Source organism: Epinephelus lanceolatus, chromosome 17 (assembly GCF_041903045.1).
Source record: "Epinephelus lanceolatus isolate andai-2023 chromosome 17, ASM4190304v1, whole genome shotgun sequence".
Taxonomy (NCBI): Eukaryota; Metazoa; Chordata; class Actinopteri; order Perciformes; family Serranidae; genus Epinephelus; species Epinephelus lanceolatus.
This window is the reverse complement of record NC_135750.1, coordinates 24,271,691-24,289,027: the sequence shown is the minus strand read 5'-3', so window position 1 is coordinate 24,289,027 and position 17,337 is coordinate 24,271,691. Positions and strand designations below refer to the sequence as shown.

Here is a 17,337-nt window from a genome sequence, read left to right as displayed (position 1 = left end):
TTCACAGGCGAGCAGTGATAAACCTACGGAACAAAAAGTGCATCATGTATATTACTCCCTCACAGAGTCATGTTGATGTGCGTGGCGCAGAGTGTACAACCCTTTGCATAATGTACAGCCCTGTAAAAAGGCTGCTATTGTATATTGCCGGGGTAAAGCCAATGATGAATTAGAGAGAGGCAATCACTTGACTTTGCCAAAGCTGGAATATGACACAAGTAGACCAGCTACTTAACATTATGGCTGCAACATTAATGACTAGTGCAATTGTATATTTCCCCGGGGAGACACAGAGGGTCAAATGATAAAATTGTCTTCCTACTCATTAGGTTTATAATGTATATCCAGTTTGTGCCCTCGTTTTTTTTTTCATTAATTAATCCTGAATGACATAATGAGCACTTTCACTCATGCTAATGTTTTTCCAGGCTGATTTGTTTCCTTAGTATTATCATTGTTGTTATTGCTATATATTGCTTGATCATGTAAATTCATCTGGTTCTGACTGGTTATCCGAATCTGCGGTTTATTTGCGGTGTATTTACAGGTATTTCTACGTGAATTTCATATCTGCTGAGAAACACAACAAGTTAAAGAACATCACCGCAGCACTGAGCTGAGACCTATTTCTGGACTTATTATTTAAATCCAGCTGTGGAAGCCGTTCTCTATTTTTGTTGTCTCTCATGGGTGTTGGGCAGTAGCGTGGGATACAAACGCACCATTGCCTCTGGCACTATCCACCAGTGCATAAAGTTTTTCAGAAAATACTGTGTAACGTATACGCAGTCATACATTTTTATAGTATAGTCTCAATGGTCACATTAGCAGCTTCATTGCCGTGACTGCTCTGTCTGTCTCTCCGTCAGAATATTTTTCATGCTTTGCTGGATTTATTGTGAGTATCAGATATTACAGACCCCGGTCTCTCTCTCTCTCTGTTCTCTCTCAACAGATACAATCTGCCTGTTGGCAAACAAGGAGGGTCATGTATGATTGAAATAGCTGCAGATAATGGCACAGCTCAGCGTCTCGAGGAGTACGTGTCACACCCCGTGTCAGAGGTAAGCTGACCTGCCTGCAGTCAAATCAAACCCCTTTGTCACAGCCTGTTTCTTACATTCACATTTCTAACCCATAATCATGTGTTTGGTGTCACCTTCTTGTTACGGTTCAGGTTCTTACCTGATGAACATGTTTATTAAAACGTATATAATCTGGCATGCATGACTCCAACAACAATGCAATGAAAAACATTAAATATAATTTAATCAGACACAGTGTGTTTTCACAGGGAAGTACAACTCTTTTTGTGATTAAATTTAATTTTAAAACTATGTATAGCCCCACTATAATTATGCATTTGTGTTTTCATTATTCCGAGACTTACTTGTCACTCTTAAGTTATTAATACGTTATTGTTTCACTTTTTTTTGCAATCTCTTTTGTTCTTTTTATGTAACTGAAGTGGGTGTTCAGACAGAAACATCCCTGTGGTGGGGGTGTTGCTTCAGGTTATTGTGAGACATGAAATAATCATGAAAATCCCATGAAAAGAATTTAGGAATCCAAGCTTGCGTAATACATTTATGAATTTGAAACGTGTATCAAGTGCCAAATCAATGCACAGCAGTGTATGATACTGTAAGTAAGGACTTTATCCCTCTGGAAAGTTACCTTTTATGATGAGGATCATAAGGTGAGCAGTAAAGGTACAGCATTCATGTGTGTTTGCACATATTTGATGGGCCACCACAGCCCCTAGCTGGATGCTGCATTCTGGCACAAGCTGCCTGTTATTGTTCACTTGCCTTTCTTTGGCACCCCTTAACCTTAAATCAAATGGATGCATTTTTGGTCTCAAAGCAGCCCAAAGCTCACTATAAAGAATTCAGAATCCAGCAAATGTACTACATCTAGTGCACACATTTAGATGCCATGAAAAAATGTATTGGTAGCACCAAGTATCTTTGATTAGACAGTTTTTTTTTTATTAAATTCTTAATTTTTCCTTTTCTTTTTTACACTGTGTATACAACATTTAAAATTTGGCTTTTGCTTAATTATAAATGTGTTTTTTTCCCTTAAAAAACATGAGTATGTTCCTGAAAGCAAGGCACTGGGTAAAAATATATTGTCTTGGTGTTGTTACTTATTCTCAGGTATATCATCACCAGTGTAGCAAAGGTTACTTTTGAAATGTGATAGGTTACAGATTACTAATTACCCTGTAAAAAATGTATTAAATAATCCACTTTCATTTGCACCAAAGCAGGTGAAACTGATTCACAATCACTTGTGCTTCCTACATTGACCCATGGATATCCCTGAAGTTTAACTGACTTGGTGTTATACTATGATGATTAATGAATTTATTTGCATATTTCTTCTCTGTAATGTACTGTAATGGATTACTGTTGCCTTTATTTTGTCATCTTTATTATGCCCTGTTACATGTAAGTAGTTCCTCCCCAACACCGTGATCATCACTAGTATTAAAGCATGCTGTAAATAGAGCTGATTGGCTTACACAAGCTAAAACACATAGCTGCTGCCTGTAAATCATGACAATTTATGTTTCCTTTAATCACTTATGCACCGCATGACAGCAGCATTGTGATAGATTAAGCGTATGTTATCAAAGCTGGCCCTGCACACTGTTTTTAAGTAACAGCAGTTGCTTTATGAATGAAGAACAAGAGCTGCCATTAAAAACATGTGCACCTGTTACATTATTTGCCAAGATGATCACACTTGGCAGATAATATCCTTAATGGCAGGCATGTAAGTAGCACTAAGCTACTTCTCACTTGGTAATCACAGGCTGGTCTTTTCACTCTGGCTCATTAGTTTGATTAACAACACCTGTATTTTTTATTAAATTAATAATTTTTGTTTTTCACTATCAAAGACGCAGAGAGGGGCTCAACCTTCCCACAGGCTCTGCATGCCTCCCCCTCCCTCAATGTGATTTATGGTCTTCTAATTTGAGATGCCAAGATGTGTCTCTTTTTTTATTTTTTATTTTTTATTTATTTATTTATTTTTTTGCTTTTCTTTTAACACATTCATTACACAAGTATCTCTGCTACAAGGCGTTGTTTGTTAATTATCTTCTTTATAGAAGAAGTATCGCCTTTATTTAAAGTTATACTGTGTAAATTGGTTTTGATTGAAGTTAGCTCTCAACACTAGTTGAATTAAACACAATTAGATTAATATGCAAATAGAGGTTTTATTTGCAGGCATGCAGTTAGGCTTTCAGCCAGTGTCATTAAACTTATAGAGTAGGAAAAGCAGAAAACCCACACATGTTAAAATGCAGCAATAAAGAGGTTACTAGCAGTTGTTTAGGGTTGTCAAGGGTTTGAGAATAGTGTTGTATGAATTGCTGCCTGTAAACTTGACTTTGTGAACCCACACTGGAACTTGAGACGTGTTAAAACCAACACTCTACACACAGCCCGGCCACAGACCTTAGAGAGAACAGGAAGTTAGCAGTTGTCAGTTTCTAATCCAGACTACTGAGGCTCATCAGGCAGTTTAGCAGCTGTCACTGCAGCACTATTCACAACCATTACCAAAATAAGTTGCTGAATGTCAAATGCTAAGAAATGCTGGAGTGCAAAGTCAGTGAAACAAGTCATAGTCAGTATCATCCTTGGCAATATAGACTGGAAGCCAACACGGAGCAGAGAGAGGAAAGTTTTAAAATTATGATATTTTTGAATTCTCTCATAAACCTCACAGATTGCTAGAGTAAGGGTTCAAGACCAGGAATAATATGAACATATTGATTATCTTGCTTTGAAAGTCTTACTGCCACATTTTAACCACGGGTGTGTTTATAAAGCAAATTTTTAGTGCTTAGTTACCATTTACCTCAACAACAATTTTTGTCTGGCGATGCTATGTTCTTCAGTTTTATTAAGTTACTAATGTAAACTGGCACCACATATAAATAATAACACTATCCAAAAACATAAAGCCCCTTTCACACAGTCTGTCCCTGAAAGGTTCAGGAATATTTCTTTCATGGGATCATGTGTGAATGGGAGCAGGGGTTGACACCCCTTTTACACTGCCAGATTTTCGGCAAATGTTGGGCCATTTTGCAGGCAAGCTGCGAGCGTTTAGACACACAGAGCCGGATTAGCGAGTTGATCCGAGGTGCCCAATTTTCCGCCACATAGGTGTAGACATATTGGCGGGACCTTTTTGGTTTAATAAGAACGAAGCGCCCTTCAGCAACAGGAGGGGCTGTTGAAGACTAGTGGGAGGGGCTGTTGATGATGCCGTACGTGCGACCCACTGGCGATGGACTAACAGGAAACAGCTGATAGCAGGAATGAGCAGCTAGTAGCAAGAGGGAAACGCAAACCTGACAGACACTGTAAAGATGAGCAAGGAACAGAGAGACAAGGAATTCCGCGCCCTCCTTGCCCTCACAAACGAAGAGGCCATTAACCGTCAAATGAAGGGAATGGTGAAGAACGGGCGAACTTATGAGAGAATTGCTGAAGGACTGACCAGCCGCGGCTTCCCTCCCACGTCACTGTTTACGTCACATGCTGAGCTACACGTTTTGTTACTTGCTCACGCCTCCCATTGCCCCGAAAAGGCGCATTTTGTATAAACAAAAGTAGGCAGGCGGCATTTCGCTGCACTCCCCGATTTTGTTTTTATACTGCCAATGCTGAACGAAGACTGATTGGGCCTTACCTGCAAATTTGCACAATTCCTATTTAAAAAGGGCTTGACATTCAGGAAATGATCTGCCAATTTCCAACCTCAAGACCCTGTAACATTGCAGGGAAAATGCAGGTGCAGCTGTTAGTGAAAGAAAGCAGAAAAATTGCAGGGAGGATCATGTACAGAGTTACCTGGCTCATTTTTCGAAGTTACTTTTTTACACCCGTGAAAACAGGTGAGAGAAAAAAGTTTGTCAGGCCAAAAAAAGTTTTTGTCAGGATCATTTGTTGTGGAATTCCGGCCACAAGAGGATAAATTGCACCAGTACCAAGATTCAAGTTGTCTTCCAGGTGTGTTTTAACTTTTCCATGCGCTCTAAACACCAGGTACATACATTTTGTGTTACGCACTTATGCAACACTACAAAGAAAATCTGAATACTTTAAGTCCGATTTAGACCATGGGATAGTGGTGCACTTAAGCCATTTGTGACCAAAATAAGTGAAACAACAAATTTCCTGATCCTAACCAAAAAAAAAAAGTTTAAGTAAAATAACTGGCAAAACTTTTTTTCACCTTGCAAAACTTTTATTTAACTGTTTGACAGATGAAAAAAAAAAAAAGTTTTAGGATTATCCTCGTAAAACCTTTTTGTACCTCCTCCTAAAGCATAAACACAGGAAAGAAATCACTTTAGAGCTGACTTAGAAAAGGGATTACAATATTTTTTCTCTCATTTGCTTCTCAAGACTTCAGATTCAAATAGACCACAAAACAACAACAATCTTGTAAACTTGTTGAATTTTAACATATTAGAAGAGGATTGCCACCATTTAATCTGCTGGTCTGCCCTTTGCCCCATCTATTCTAACTTTGCCATGGCACGGCGGAAGTATTCCTGAATGTAGTGCATGTGTGAATAGTGAAAATCACAAGTGGCACCTGAAAGGTTATTCCAGTAATTTACCAGAAAATAAGTGTGGAAGAGGCGTAATAGTGACGTGAAGGCCACCGTGACTCACCCTGCCTTCAAATGGACCTCAGAAAGCAGCATGCGGCACTCGTGAACTCAGTGCTGAGAGTCCACTTACAAAGTCATGAATATTACATCAGTGGGTCTTTGAAATGGACCCCTCTCATAAACATGGTAAACACACTTGAAGGCGCCATAAAGTCGTTCCATATCAGCACATCGTCATCGTGCAGCTCCAGCGGCTCGTAGCCGGTTGTATCACATAAAATACGGTTTAGCTCATTGTTAAAGTATCCATCCACAGCTGCGTGTTTTATTTGAATCTTCAGCTTTGTAAAAGATAGTTGCAGGGCTCTTAATTTTGCGGTGACATTACACACCACGTTCCTGTGAACCCCTGTCCTCCATGTCTCTTTATAGGCTTTCAAATGTGCAGCAGTTACGCCATTTAAAGCTTGCATTAATCCGACATCCCAAATGATTATGTGGTCTGACACCTCACTGTCCCTTCGCCGAACACCTCCACTGCAGCTGTCCAACACCTTTAGTCAAGCGCCAGCGTGGTGTCATGACGAATGTTACATTTGAGGGATGTCAAGGTCCAATAAATTCTGATACGGCTGCTTAGATTTCATAATGGCTGATATGAAATTGAAAACGTCAAGATTCAGTGTAATTTAATATGTTCAGAAAAAAATCCTCTTTGCTTTGTTCTGTGTAAGATTTTAATCATATATTGTATTCTATACAAAGTTGGATATCATCAGCAGAGCTTTGAAAATTTACACATTTTACCAAGACAAAGCATGCAGAGACATAAACCTTGAAGACTCATAAGTAAGATTTATTATTTGGACATTATGACAACACAATCATGTCTAAAACCTTTTAAATACATGACATGAGAGGCCTGCATTGTTAAAGTGAGGTATTAAATTCAGTGACCCTTTATATGAAAACCAGTATCTGCCATGACCAGATGTAATAAAATCAGGTATCCATGTCAAGAAGCTTCAACATGGATAGCGGGGACAGTCAGTATTCATCTTCCAGAGATGTTGGCAGCTGTCAAAATAAAAGAGAACATGTTCCTGTATTGTTTTATTACTTCTGCTATAGGGTTGGCAACATTTGACATGTCAACAGGATTTTCAAAATGTATCCACATTACTGTGAATATGACCCAGCTGAAGGTTGAAGTAGCTTTAAAGCTTATTTTGGAATTAGAAAGCCACAGGAACAGAAAAGGGTCTTTGTATCGAGTGAAAGTGCTCAGATTATGGTGGCTAGGTCAGTGCTTGTGATGTCATTATAGAAATTAGTGTAACGGTGAATTACATAATCCAAGGGGAAGGCATTTACTCTGCACACTGTAAGGCTATTCACACATGAAACAGAAAATGACTTTAACTCAGGGGAGTTTTATTCTGAAAAATCCACTGTCACCACGCACGTAGTTTGCAAGGATTTGTAATGAAGCCGTGATAAATGTTGATTTGTCCCTCATAAATTAATCATCATGCGTGCCGTGAGTATGAAAGTGTTATGTAAACCTGCTAAATAGAAAGTAGTATTCAATATTCATTTGAACATCCGGAGGTCACCGCTGCGAATGAAATATATGTAATTTAGTGCTAATATGAGACGGTCTTGTGCTACTTCTTTTTTTTTTTGTGCAGCTCTGCTTTGGTAGCAGACACAATTATGCCTCACTTGTTAAATTGACCGTTATGGTACGATAAGCTGCAAGTTCACAGAATTTATCTACATTAATTCTACCCAATTACCTTGCACATCAAAGAAGGCTTGCAGCAATTTTTAGATATTTTACCTCTTTCCCATTGTATCAGGATGTGTATTATCATATGATGTCAGCAGGAGCGAAAAAAAGAAATGATTATAACTGCAGTTGCTTGTCTAGGTCATGCTAAAACCACATTAAGCTGGAGAGTAACAGGAGCTGATAGTGTTAATCTGTCTTGCTGATCTTAATATATAGTAAGGTCCTCTTAATGCAATAATAATGTTAATATATTCACACACTCATATTGAGAGCCTGTTTTTAGCTGCACAACTTCAACATGAAGGGAGACATATTCTGTATGATGCAGTGTGATTTACTAAACGATAACACTGATCACCGGCTTTTCCCTGTGTGTTTTTTTTCTCAGGGAACCTTTGGACCCATATTTCTTGGCGATGTTTCGTCCCACTGGGAGATGCACGTCGGGAGTGCAAAGGGAGCGAGGAGATTCATTGGATGTATCAGGGAACTTCAGGTCAACTCGAAGGAGATTTACCTAGTGGGTGAGGCGGTGAGAGGGAGAAACATCAAGAATTGTGACCCGCCTGTCTGCCAGCACCTTCCCTGTCGTAACGGAGGAACTTGTGTCAGGTACTAGGTCACCTTTAACACTAATAAAAAATTACTTAACTACCTTTGAACTTGAAAGCCATTAAGAATATAAAATACAGTTTCCCTAATGTGTTTGCCTTCAGTAATAATACTGCATAACATGCAAGAACTGACCCCAAAAATGAGGTGGACTGCAGCAGAGTTGTTATGCATGTGCCAAACAAAAGACAGGGGTGTTTACTGGATACGCTTATGCTATTAACAACAAAGGTCAGGGAAAAAATGTGGTATGAGTGACAGAGTCATTACACCTCCACGTTAGACCTGCTGTTTTCCTCACGCCCATGTGTCAGTGTTTCTATTGTAGGAATATATATTCCAGTTAAAATTGTTTTCCCCAACCTCTAAAAACATGAATGAGTCGTGGCTGTGCAGTGGGAGCTTTGAGCACGCACTCATCCAGTCAGCCAGCTAGTGAAATGACAGTTTTGGCAACAGCTTCTCTTCCCAGCACCAACCATTTCTTAATGCAGAGCTGCTCACCTGTCAAGCTTATTTTATCTGCACTGGACTAATTTCGGTGTGGGCCTACTTTCGGCTAACTGTGAAGTACTGGACTGGGACTCAGCAGAAAAATCAATATAAATTGATTGTTAATTTCATCAAATGGTGAAAATTTAATACAGATAACGAACCATCTTGCCAAAATATCCTACAGCAGTTACTTATGTGGCTGAAGAGAAACTTAACATAAAACATATTAAAGGTGCTCAGTACAACATTCAGAACATTAATACATTAATACAATTTTGCTATTTGCTATGTGACAATATAGTGGATTAATGGCACACGTGCAGTTTATGTGAGTTGCTGAGTGTGTATTCCACTGGATAGCTGATTGCCACAGCTCTGTACCGCACTCATACTGCAGTTATCGTTGTCCCCTCCCTTTTGGCAGAATGGCAGCTGTACAGTAACGTAACACCCACACTCTGTTAGCTCTGTCAGCACTGTTGCTGTTGTTAGCACTGTTTGCGCTGTTAGCACAGTTAGCTTATAGCGGCTGGCTCAGCCACCTCCATTTTGAGAGCCATGTGCAGACAATCCTGGCTCAAACACTCAATCATAGATATGCTCTGAATGTCGTATAGAGCTCTTATAGAGACCACATCTATAATGCGTTATGAGGGCATTCATAGTGAATTATAATGCTTTATGACTACACTCATAAACACACATATTGCTTACTGGTGCACGATATCAACAGTCATAAAACATTATAGATGTGACTTATGAAATATAAGTGTCAAGTGTCTTAGGATGCTCTTGACTAATTATAAACTAGAGGTTGACTGATTGGGCTCATAATGTATTATGAATACCTATACTTGCCTAAACACACCTCAACAATCAACTGTAGTAAGGACTCATAGAATGTTATAATAGTCCATGCAGTATCTTGTGTGTGTGTTGTGTACGTGCTACCTTGAAGCTAACAATCTTGCAAATAGTGACACTGAAAGATCCCCAGTCTTTGCAAAATGTTATTCTGTGACTAAAAACTCTCTGACTCATGACACATTGTCTTTAGATGTGAGAGGGTGTCAGACTGTTGTCTTTTAAAAGTCTTTTCAAAGTATTCTAGTGTGTGGTAGGCATTAATAACTTATGATGCCTCATAGATTCTTTTAAATACATGAAGATGCATCACACCTTACTGAACACCAACAATGAAACCTTATGATGAAGCATGCATTATAATAGATGCATCAATATGTCACCTTACTGAACACATACAATGATAACTTATGATAACTGCATGATCTGTTATAACATTCTATGAGCCCTTACTACAGCTGATTGTTGAGGTGTGTGTGTATAAATATTCACAATGTTTTATAAGCCCCATCAGTCAACCTCTAATTTGAAACTAGTCAACAGCATCCATAAGACATTTATAATTCATTGTAAGTCACATCTATAATGTTTTAGTTGATATAGTGCATCAGTAAGCATTATGTGTTTATGTGTGTAGTCTTAAAACATTATAAAAGCATTATAATTCACTATGAATGCCCTCATAACGCATTGTAGATGTGGTCTTCATAGAAAGTGTTAGCGCTCCTTCAACAACCGATCACATATATGTATATGTGAAAGCTGCTGAAGTGCCAGCAATTTCTATCAGAAGTTGGTGGAGAACAAAAACAGAGCTTAAACGAGAGTAAATATTGGACTTACATATAGGTGGACGCTACAAATGAGTGCTACTGTTGACTGCTGGATGTGTCAGTACACAACTAATTTGCTAACAAATTTGGCATACCAACTTAAAAGATGATCACAGCAATTACTTTTGCTTTTTAGCCCTTTGGAGGCCAAAATAGCCGTATTTGCATGATACAATGATATTAAATGGAATGATGACATGTTTTAACTTAACTGTAATATTGTTGTTATATGGCATAGTTTCTCTACGTTGGAAGTTGAATTATTAAGTTCTATTTACTTCTAAGAAAAACAGATTGGCATGCCAATATGTTCCTTGTAACAATGATTTGTAGTCTCTTGATTTTACACAGAAATATGTCAATGCACTGTCACTTACTTAAATGTGTCAGATGATCTACTAAAAGAAGTGTAAGACAGATTATTGACAAATGTCTAAAGTAGCTGTACACTAAAGGAGTAAAGTCCTATTTCTTTACACTTATTTCTATAACTCTGCAGTGTTTTGATTGTCCACTGAAGGCGATTTCTGAGCCAAACTCAGTCCCTTGTGCTGTGCCAAATATGCAAGGATCCGTTCTCCCTTTGTCTTTATCTAGTACAGCTCATCAGACTGCCATCACACCCCACTTACCAGCAATTTTGCCTGTCTTTTTAAGTATGCATTAACTACATATGATGCTCTTTCACCTGAGGTAATCCAGAAAATAGCTGCTCCAAATGTCTTCTTCATTGTGTTATGACACTGTCAATTAACAGTTGCTTTTATTAAACTGAAATGAAAAGGGGCACCATGAATATTGGAATATGAATGCCTCTAAGAATACCAATTAAGAGCTGGTGGCATTGTGGTCACATTGACTTGTCATGTGCGAAAGAGTGCACCTTGCAATTATCTGTGTGATGAATACGTGTTAATGCAGTATCCTCTTGAACTGCACAGCATGCAGGGGTCATCAGGAGTGCACAGAGCTCTCTTCATTCTGCTAGTTGCCCTGGATTGCACTGCCACAATATAATAGGATGAAAAAGGATTTTGATTGTGGGTTCAGTTGGGGTGATATTGGCGCTGTCCCCTTTTCATGTGGTTTTCTGTTCACTTAGGCATGTGGAAATATCAATATTAAACCTGAGAGGATAATGGCTTGTGGTTGGTGGGTGATACATACATATTAGGCATTTAAGTGACATCAATGTGAAAAGCCGGGCAATCAGCACCTCAGCACTATGGCCTTCTTGTTCTTCAGTGCCAGCTTCGTAATGTCGTATATCTGCGTCATTTATAAACCTCAGCTGCAGGTTGTGGAGACCATGTCATTAGAATGACTGCAAATACAGCAGATGGAAATGGTAAAGTGGAAATCGTTTCCAAGAGACACACATTTGTGCTGTGAGTAGTACTTTGCAGGCGCTCTGTAACAAAGAAGAACACTGGAAATACGAAAAGAATATTTCATCAAGGGAAAATGAACACCTGTCTTCATACAGTCAGACGGTTAGTTGTGAAATGCATCATTAGACAATTAGAGAAAAAAAACCAAATGCACAATCCTGTGTGTAATCTGCATACAGATGTAACAGATGTACCTGTGACCAGTTGTGGAGGGTGCAGTGTGAAGAGACCTGCACCTGCATCCCCTGTTCTCTGCCTGTGTTGAGATGCTGATGGCGCCCCTTTGTGCTTTTGTAAAGGCGTGTATAGTGGGTTCAATGAGGAAGCAGGTGGCAGCACCCTGCAAGGGCGAATGTGGTTACAGCATGGGGACTAGGAATCAAGACCATCTATGTTGTACCCAGCAATGCTCAGTTTCTTGTTTATATTTTGTATTAAAAGATCAAGACCTTGTCTGATAACCAACTTTCAATGATTTTTTAAAGATAATAAGACTCTATAATATGCTTGATATGCATTATATTTACATATGTAATGAGATAGATGAAACAGCAATAATAAATTGCTAACATGGCATATTTTTGTGTATTAGCATTAACTTGGAGTCGTGTTTCTGCCCACCTGATGACGTAAGTCCAAGTGTCACTGTCCTATTAGAAAAAAAAAAGAAAGAAAAAAAAGTGACACTCTTTAGCTGCTTAATGCTCCACTATGCTCCCCAACTAGTCATTAATTTTGTCTGGTGTTTAACAAGTAGTGTATAGTTGTTGAGAGCGTTGAGAGTGACCCAAAAGAGTACTGCAGTCAGGAACACTTTAGTCAAAGAAAACTTTATTTCCATTTGCAGTATTATATTTGGTGGTATGGCTCTGTTCTGGGGCCTCTCTGCTTTTCCTTAGGCCTACACAGAAAGCTTTTTTTATGCGCCTACATGGAAAGCCTGAGGCAAAGGGAGCACACTTCTCTGCCCTTCCACACGCCTATGTGGAAAGCCTTAAGGCAGAGAGAGCAAACTTCCCTGCCCTTCCATGCGCCTTTGTGGAAAGCCTTAAGGTAGAGAGAGCACACCTCTGCCCCTCCATGCGCTAATAAGGAAAGCCTGAGGCAGAGAGAGTAAATCCCCCTGCCCTTCCATGTGCCTACATGGAAAGCCTAAGGCAGGGAGACAAGCAGCAAAAACCCTCTGAGAACAGAACAGAGCCAGTCTCAATGGCAAACAGAAATTACACTGATAAGTCAGACACAGCATGAAAAGGAGGAGCTGGGGTGGAGGCAGGGTGCAAAGCGACTTGCAGAGAAAGCAGCAACAGTAGGCAGGCCAGAGCATTTTAAATAGGGTGCCTTGAATGAGATTTGCCAATTGGTTGGTCTTTTACTCACTATGTGACTACTTGTACTTCCATTATCTTTTATTAATACAAAAGTAGTGAGTTAGAGTGTAAAGAAGATGCACATGTTTACATCTGTTACGTCTCACCATTCACTTGGTTCCATGAGGAATGTACAGCCCGGTCTCACAGGATTGTTACAGGAGATCATAATTTCGAGAACTGGGTTTTAAATTTCTGATCACTGACTTCTCTGCATCGAGTGCAATAACTGAGATAGTGTGTAATAATTCCCTGTGGGTTCGTCACACCTTTCACACACACACACATCGTCTTGATTAACTGTTGATGTAAAAAATATTGTTGCTTTAAAGGTTTCATCAGGATGTGACCTCTCGGTATCTCGAGGAGGAGTAGCGGATGGGCATATGCTCACTCACACACACACACACACACACACACACAGGAGTTGAGGAGAATTCATGTAGACAGTGTTACTTCCTGCTAATTGGCTGCGGTAGAGACGGTGCCTTGCTCGTTCTGTGAAGGTCCAGCTTTGGCGGCACACAAGCCTCCACTTAACAGCGAATTCTCCCAGTGCTCCATTTCACAGCCGGCAAGTGTTCTTCACAAACAAAGTGAAACCAATTTTATCTTAATCAGAGTTCCAGCTATACTTGTCTCAAAGTATCTATAAAATAACTCAAGGTCCAAGAAACAATTATTTTAATTTACCATGAGAAACAAACATAGCAATCAACTCGTGTGCAATTGCATTCCCTTAAGAATATTTCCAGAGAAAACTTGCTCATTACGGAGTTTATTGCATTTGTGTCTTTGAATTTTGGAGGACGAAAACAACTGTGCGGTGGTTGGGGTTTTTTGGGAGGTTTTTTGTGGACAAATTGGTTATTTTTATACATAGACATGTTCTTGTTTAAAAACGAGTTTCTATGTGACCTTGACATACTTCGAAGTGGCTGATAATAATTATTGAAGTATTGAAATGATTTTGGGACAAATCTCCTATGACTCAGTATGAAAACATACAGGAAATTATTTTACTTTTTTAGACCAGCTATTTCTTTTAGATCAGACCTCTGACTCTTAAGTGCAACTAAATCAGGCACAGCAGAGGAGAAGAGTTTCCAAATATGTTATTTTGATGACTAAGGAAAGTTCAATTTGGTTCATCAACACGCTGCACTGTGTCAAACAGACAGTAGGCTACTGAACAGAATTAATGGTAAAATATTCAGAATGATTTTCTGTATGACAGTACTTTTAAAAGATGAGCCTGGCATTATTCATTATATCTCTTCTTGTCAACAAATTACGTGGAAAAAACAAAAGCTATACATTAGTCAGTACTTTCAGACTGTCCTACCTTGCCTGCGGCACTCAGCCCCAAGCCCACTGGGTCCTAGTGAGGATGTAAATCTTCAAAAAGAGGTCATAAATATATAGTTTCACTATTAAAAATGCCTCAGTAATTTGCTAAAACAGTTGGGCACTGTTAGCAAATGTGACTCAACAGGGGTAAATAGTGCATTTGCCAGGGGACTTTTTTTTTAAATTTTTTTATTTTTTTTTTTTATTTAAAGCTGCGGATAGATAACATTTTTGGTGCTGCAGTGAGTATTCATGAACAGTGCATATGGGATTGACTGAGAATAATGGTAATTAAGGAACGGGTCAACAAGTGCAATGATGAGCTCTATTATCAGGGAGAGACTTCAGGTGAATAGGGTAAAGATTTTAACATATAGATATCACCAAAAAATATTCCCAGTTGATTTGAATAATTGAATTGATAAATGAACTTTCTTTAAATAGCATATTTCATGCACAGAATGCAGCACAAAGTGCTTTACAATTCAACGGCAGAGACAAACAGCAAGGAAATAAAACCATACAATTATACAACACATTCAAGGAGAAAATAAAATTAGTTAATCAATCAATTAATGAATCAAGTAATTTAAAATATATTAAAACAGATAGCTGCTAGTTAACAGCTGTATTAAAAAGATGTTGTTTAAAACTGTCCACTGAGCCAGCAGGTCTAATATTTAAAGGCAGGGTGTTCCATATTTTTGGGGTGTAGTAGCTGAAAGAAGCATCCCCGAAGGTTTTTGTAGTGACATTAGGAACAGATAAAATAGCAGCTGTGGAGGATCTCAGGGTCATTAGGTGATAGGGAACTTATTATATAGGAGGGGGCAATGCCATTAAGAGCCTTGAAAACCAGTGGAAGGATTTTAAAATCAGTTCTAAAAGATACTGGGAGCCAGTGTAGGTTACGTAAGACAGAGGTTATATGGTCTCTCTTTTTAGTTTTTGTTAAAACCCTGGCAGCAGTATTCTGAATGGTGTGTAATTTTGCAATGGCAGTTTAGGTAGGTTAGTGTATCGAGTGTTACAATAATCAAGATGACTGGAAACAAAAGCACGACCAAGCTTCTCAGCATCTTGCTGGCTCAGTAGAGGTCATACCTTAGCTATATTGCATAAGTAGTCCAGTCAGTCTATGGTTTGACCTGGAGAAAATTACAATAGTAATCATTGAAGGTTTTTGTGATCTCTTGGGACATCCAAATAACATATTAAAGTTGGGAAGGGTTATTATGTTTATTATGTTGGAATATCATCTGGTATCATTTAATCATACCAAACTAGAATTTGGCACTTTGGGTGATAGCGAAAATTCTGACTTGATCCCATGGACTAGGCCCATAAAACATGAGCACAGCATTTTATATTGCTATTGCAAAATTTGAATTAATTGTTGTAAGTGGATAATAAAAAAGATGATACTAAAAGAGTAAAGATGCTAATAGAACAGGTGAATAGAATAGAGTAGAAAAGTTGATAATAGAACCAGTCAGCTCACACACACACACTCTCTTTCTCCACTTCAGCCCAGCCCTTCACCTCCTCTGCACCATAATCCCCTACATAACTCCCAAACTTACAACAAATGATGATGTTATAGATATGAAATATACACAGAATAATTTATACCCAGTTTAGGTGCGGATACACCCAGAAGAGCTGTAAGTGGAAAATTTGGCAAAAAAAGAAAAGTTGTTAGTAGTAGTTCCCCAAAATACAGGTATACATATCACAATATCTTCTTTATAAGTGTTTTATTGAAAAGACTGACCCCCAAAACTTGGGAAAAGACACCAAATAGGATGGATAGGTGTACTAGGACCCTCCATGACTAACATCATTTCACCCAGACCATGTAGCTGTCAAATGTTGAAACTTTGCTTTTCACCATGAAAAAATGACAGTGTACTTTTAATATATGATGCAGGAGGGTATAAGAACCAATGCAAGCTATGAAACATTACTATTGCAATTTCTCCTAGGTTGGGCCCATTTTGAGTGAGATTGACTGGATTAAAATGATGAAATGCAGTTTTGGTTTGAGCTTTAAAATTGAGATCAGAATCTAAAGTTACACCGGTCGTGTCTGTGTGGCCAGATGACCCAGTTTAGTGAGAGCCGGATCCCTCTTATTTTATGGGCCAACTAGGAGGATCTCAGTCTTATCTTCATTTAGCTGAAGGGAGTTTTTGCTCATCCATTCATTCAAATTCTTGTTTCATTTTACTGACATATAAGAGTCAAGTGTTTTTACAGAGGGAATCTTGTATAAAGCAGGCTATGAATGATATAAGAATAAAAGTGAAGACCTTCATAACATAGTTATAGTTATGGCTCAGAAAATAAGAAAAAATCATTTTGAGGAAATGGTGAGTATTGTAAAAAGTATTGTAAGTATTGTAAAATTGCATTCCACATTATTTTGACAAAACACACACTTGAAGTGATAAGGGTAAAACTTTTAACTAAAACATATCAACATTAAACTTTCCAGATGGTTACTTACATTAAGACAGTAATTTTTTGCACTAAAAGTTTTGTGAAATGTTATGTTTAAATATGTAAAGTAGGCATTATCTAATTAAGACTAATTAAGAATGTGCTCTGCTTAAACACCTTAATGTTTTTTTGGAAGTTTTCTATCCACTAGTCTGAAAGAAGACATGTTTTGGGGGCAAAATAGCCCAAAATCTCAAAATTGATCAATGGACAAAAATCTACATTTTCACCTGGGGTGTCTCTCTTTATTGTAAAGTTTACCTCCATTTATAATGCCTTAAACAACAGTATATTTTCCAGTTATTGGAGCACAGCTGTGCATCTTGACAGTATGACAGATTGATGTTCTGGTAATCAGTTTAAGGGGATTTGACTGAATAGCACATCTGACTGTTTATTGGACCTAAGTTGTGAATGGGAGACATAGACTGTAGACTGTAGGATGTTACGCTGTATTAGTGATAACAAGTCT

The 17,337-nt window shown here is 38.4% G+C and overlaps 1 protein-coding gene across 1 annotated transcript in view; it reads left to right on the top strand.

Moving 5' to 3' along the window:
- eys (EGF-like photoreceptor maintenance factor) overlaps positions 1-17,337 on the top strand; it is a 218,546-nt gene that overhangs the window by 174,522 nt on the left and 26,687 nt on the right. Inside the window, exons 41-42 of the mRNA XM_078176251.1 lie at positions 956-1,064; positions 7,837-8,060. Of these exons, the coding sequence (XP_078032377.1) occupies positions 956-1,064; positions 7,837-8,060 (333 nt within the window). The remainder of the gene's footprint in view (positions 1-955; positions 1,065-7,836; positions 8,061-17,337) is intronic.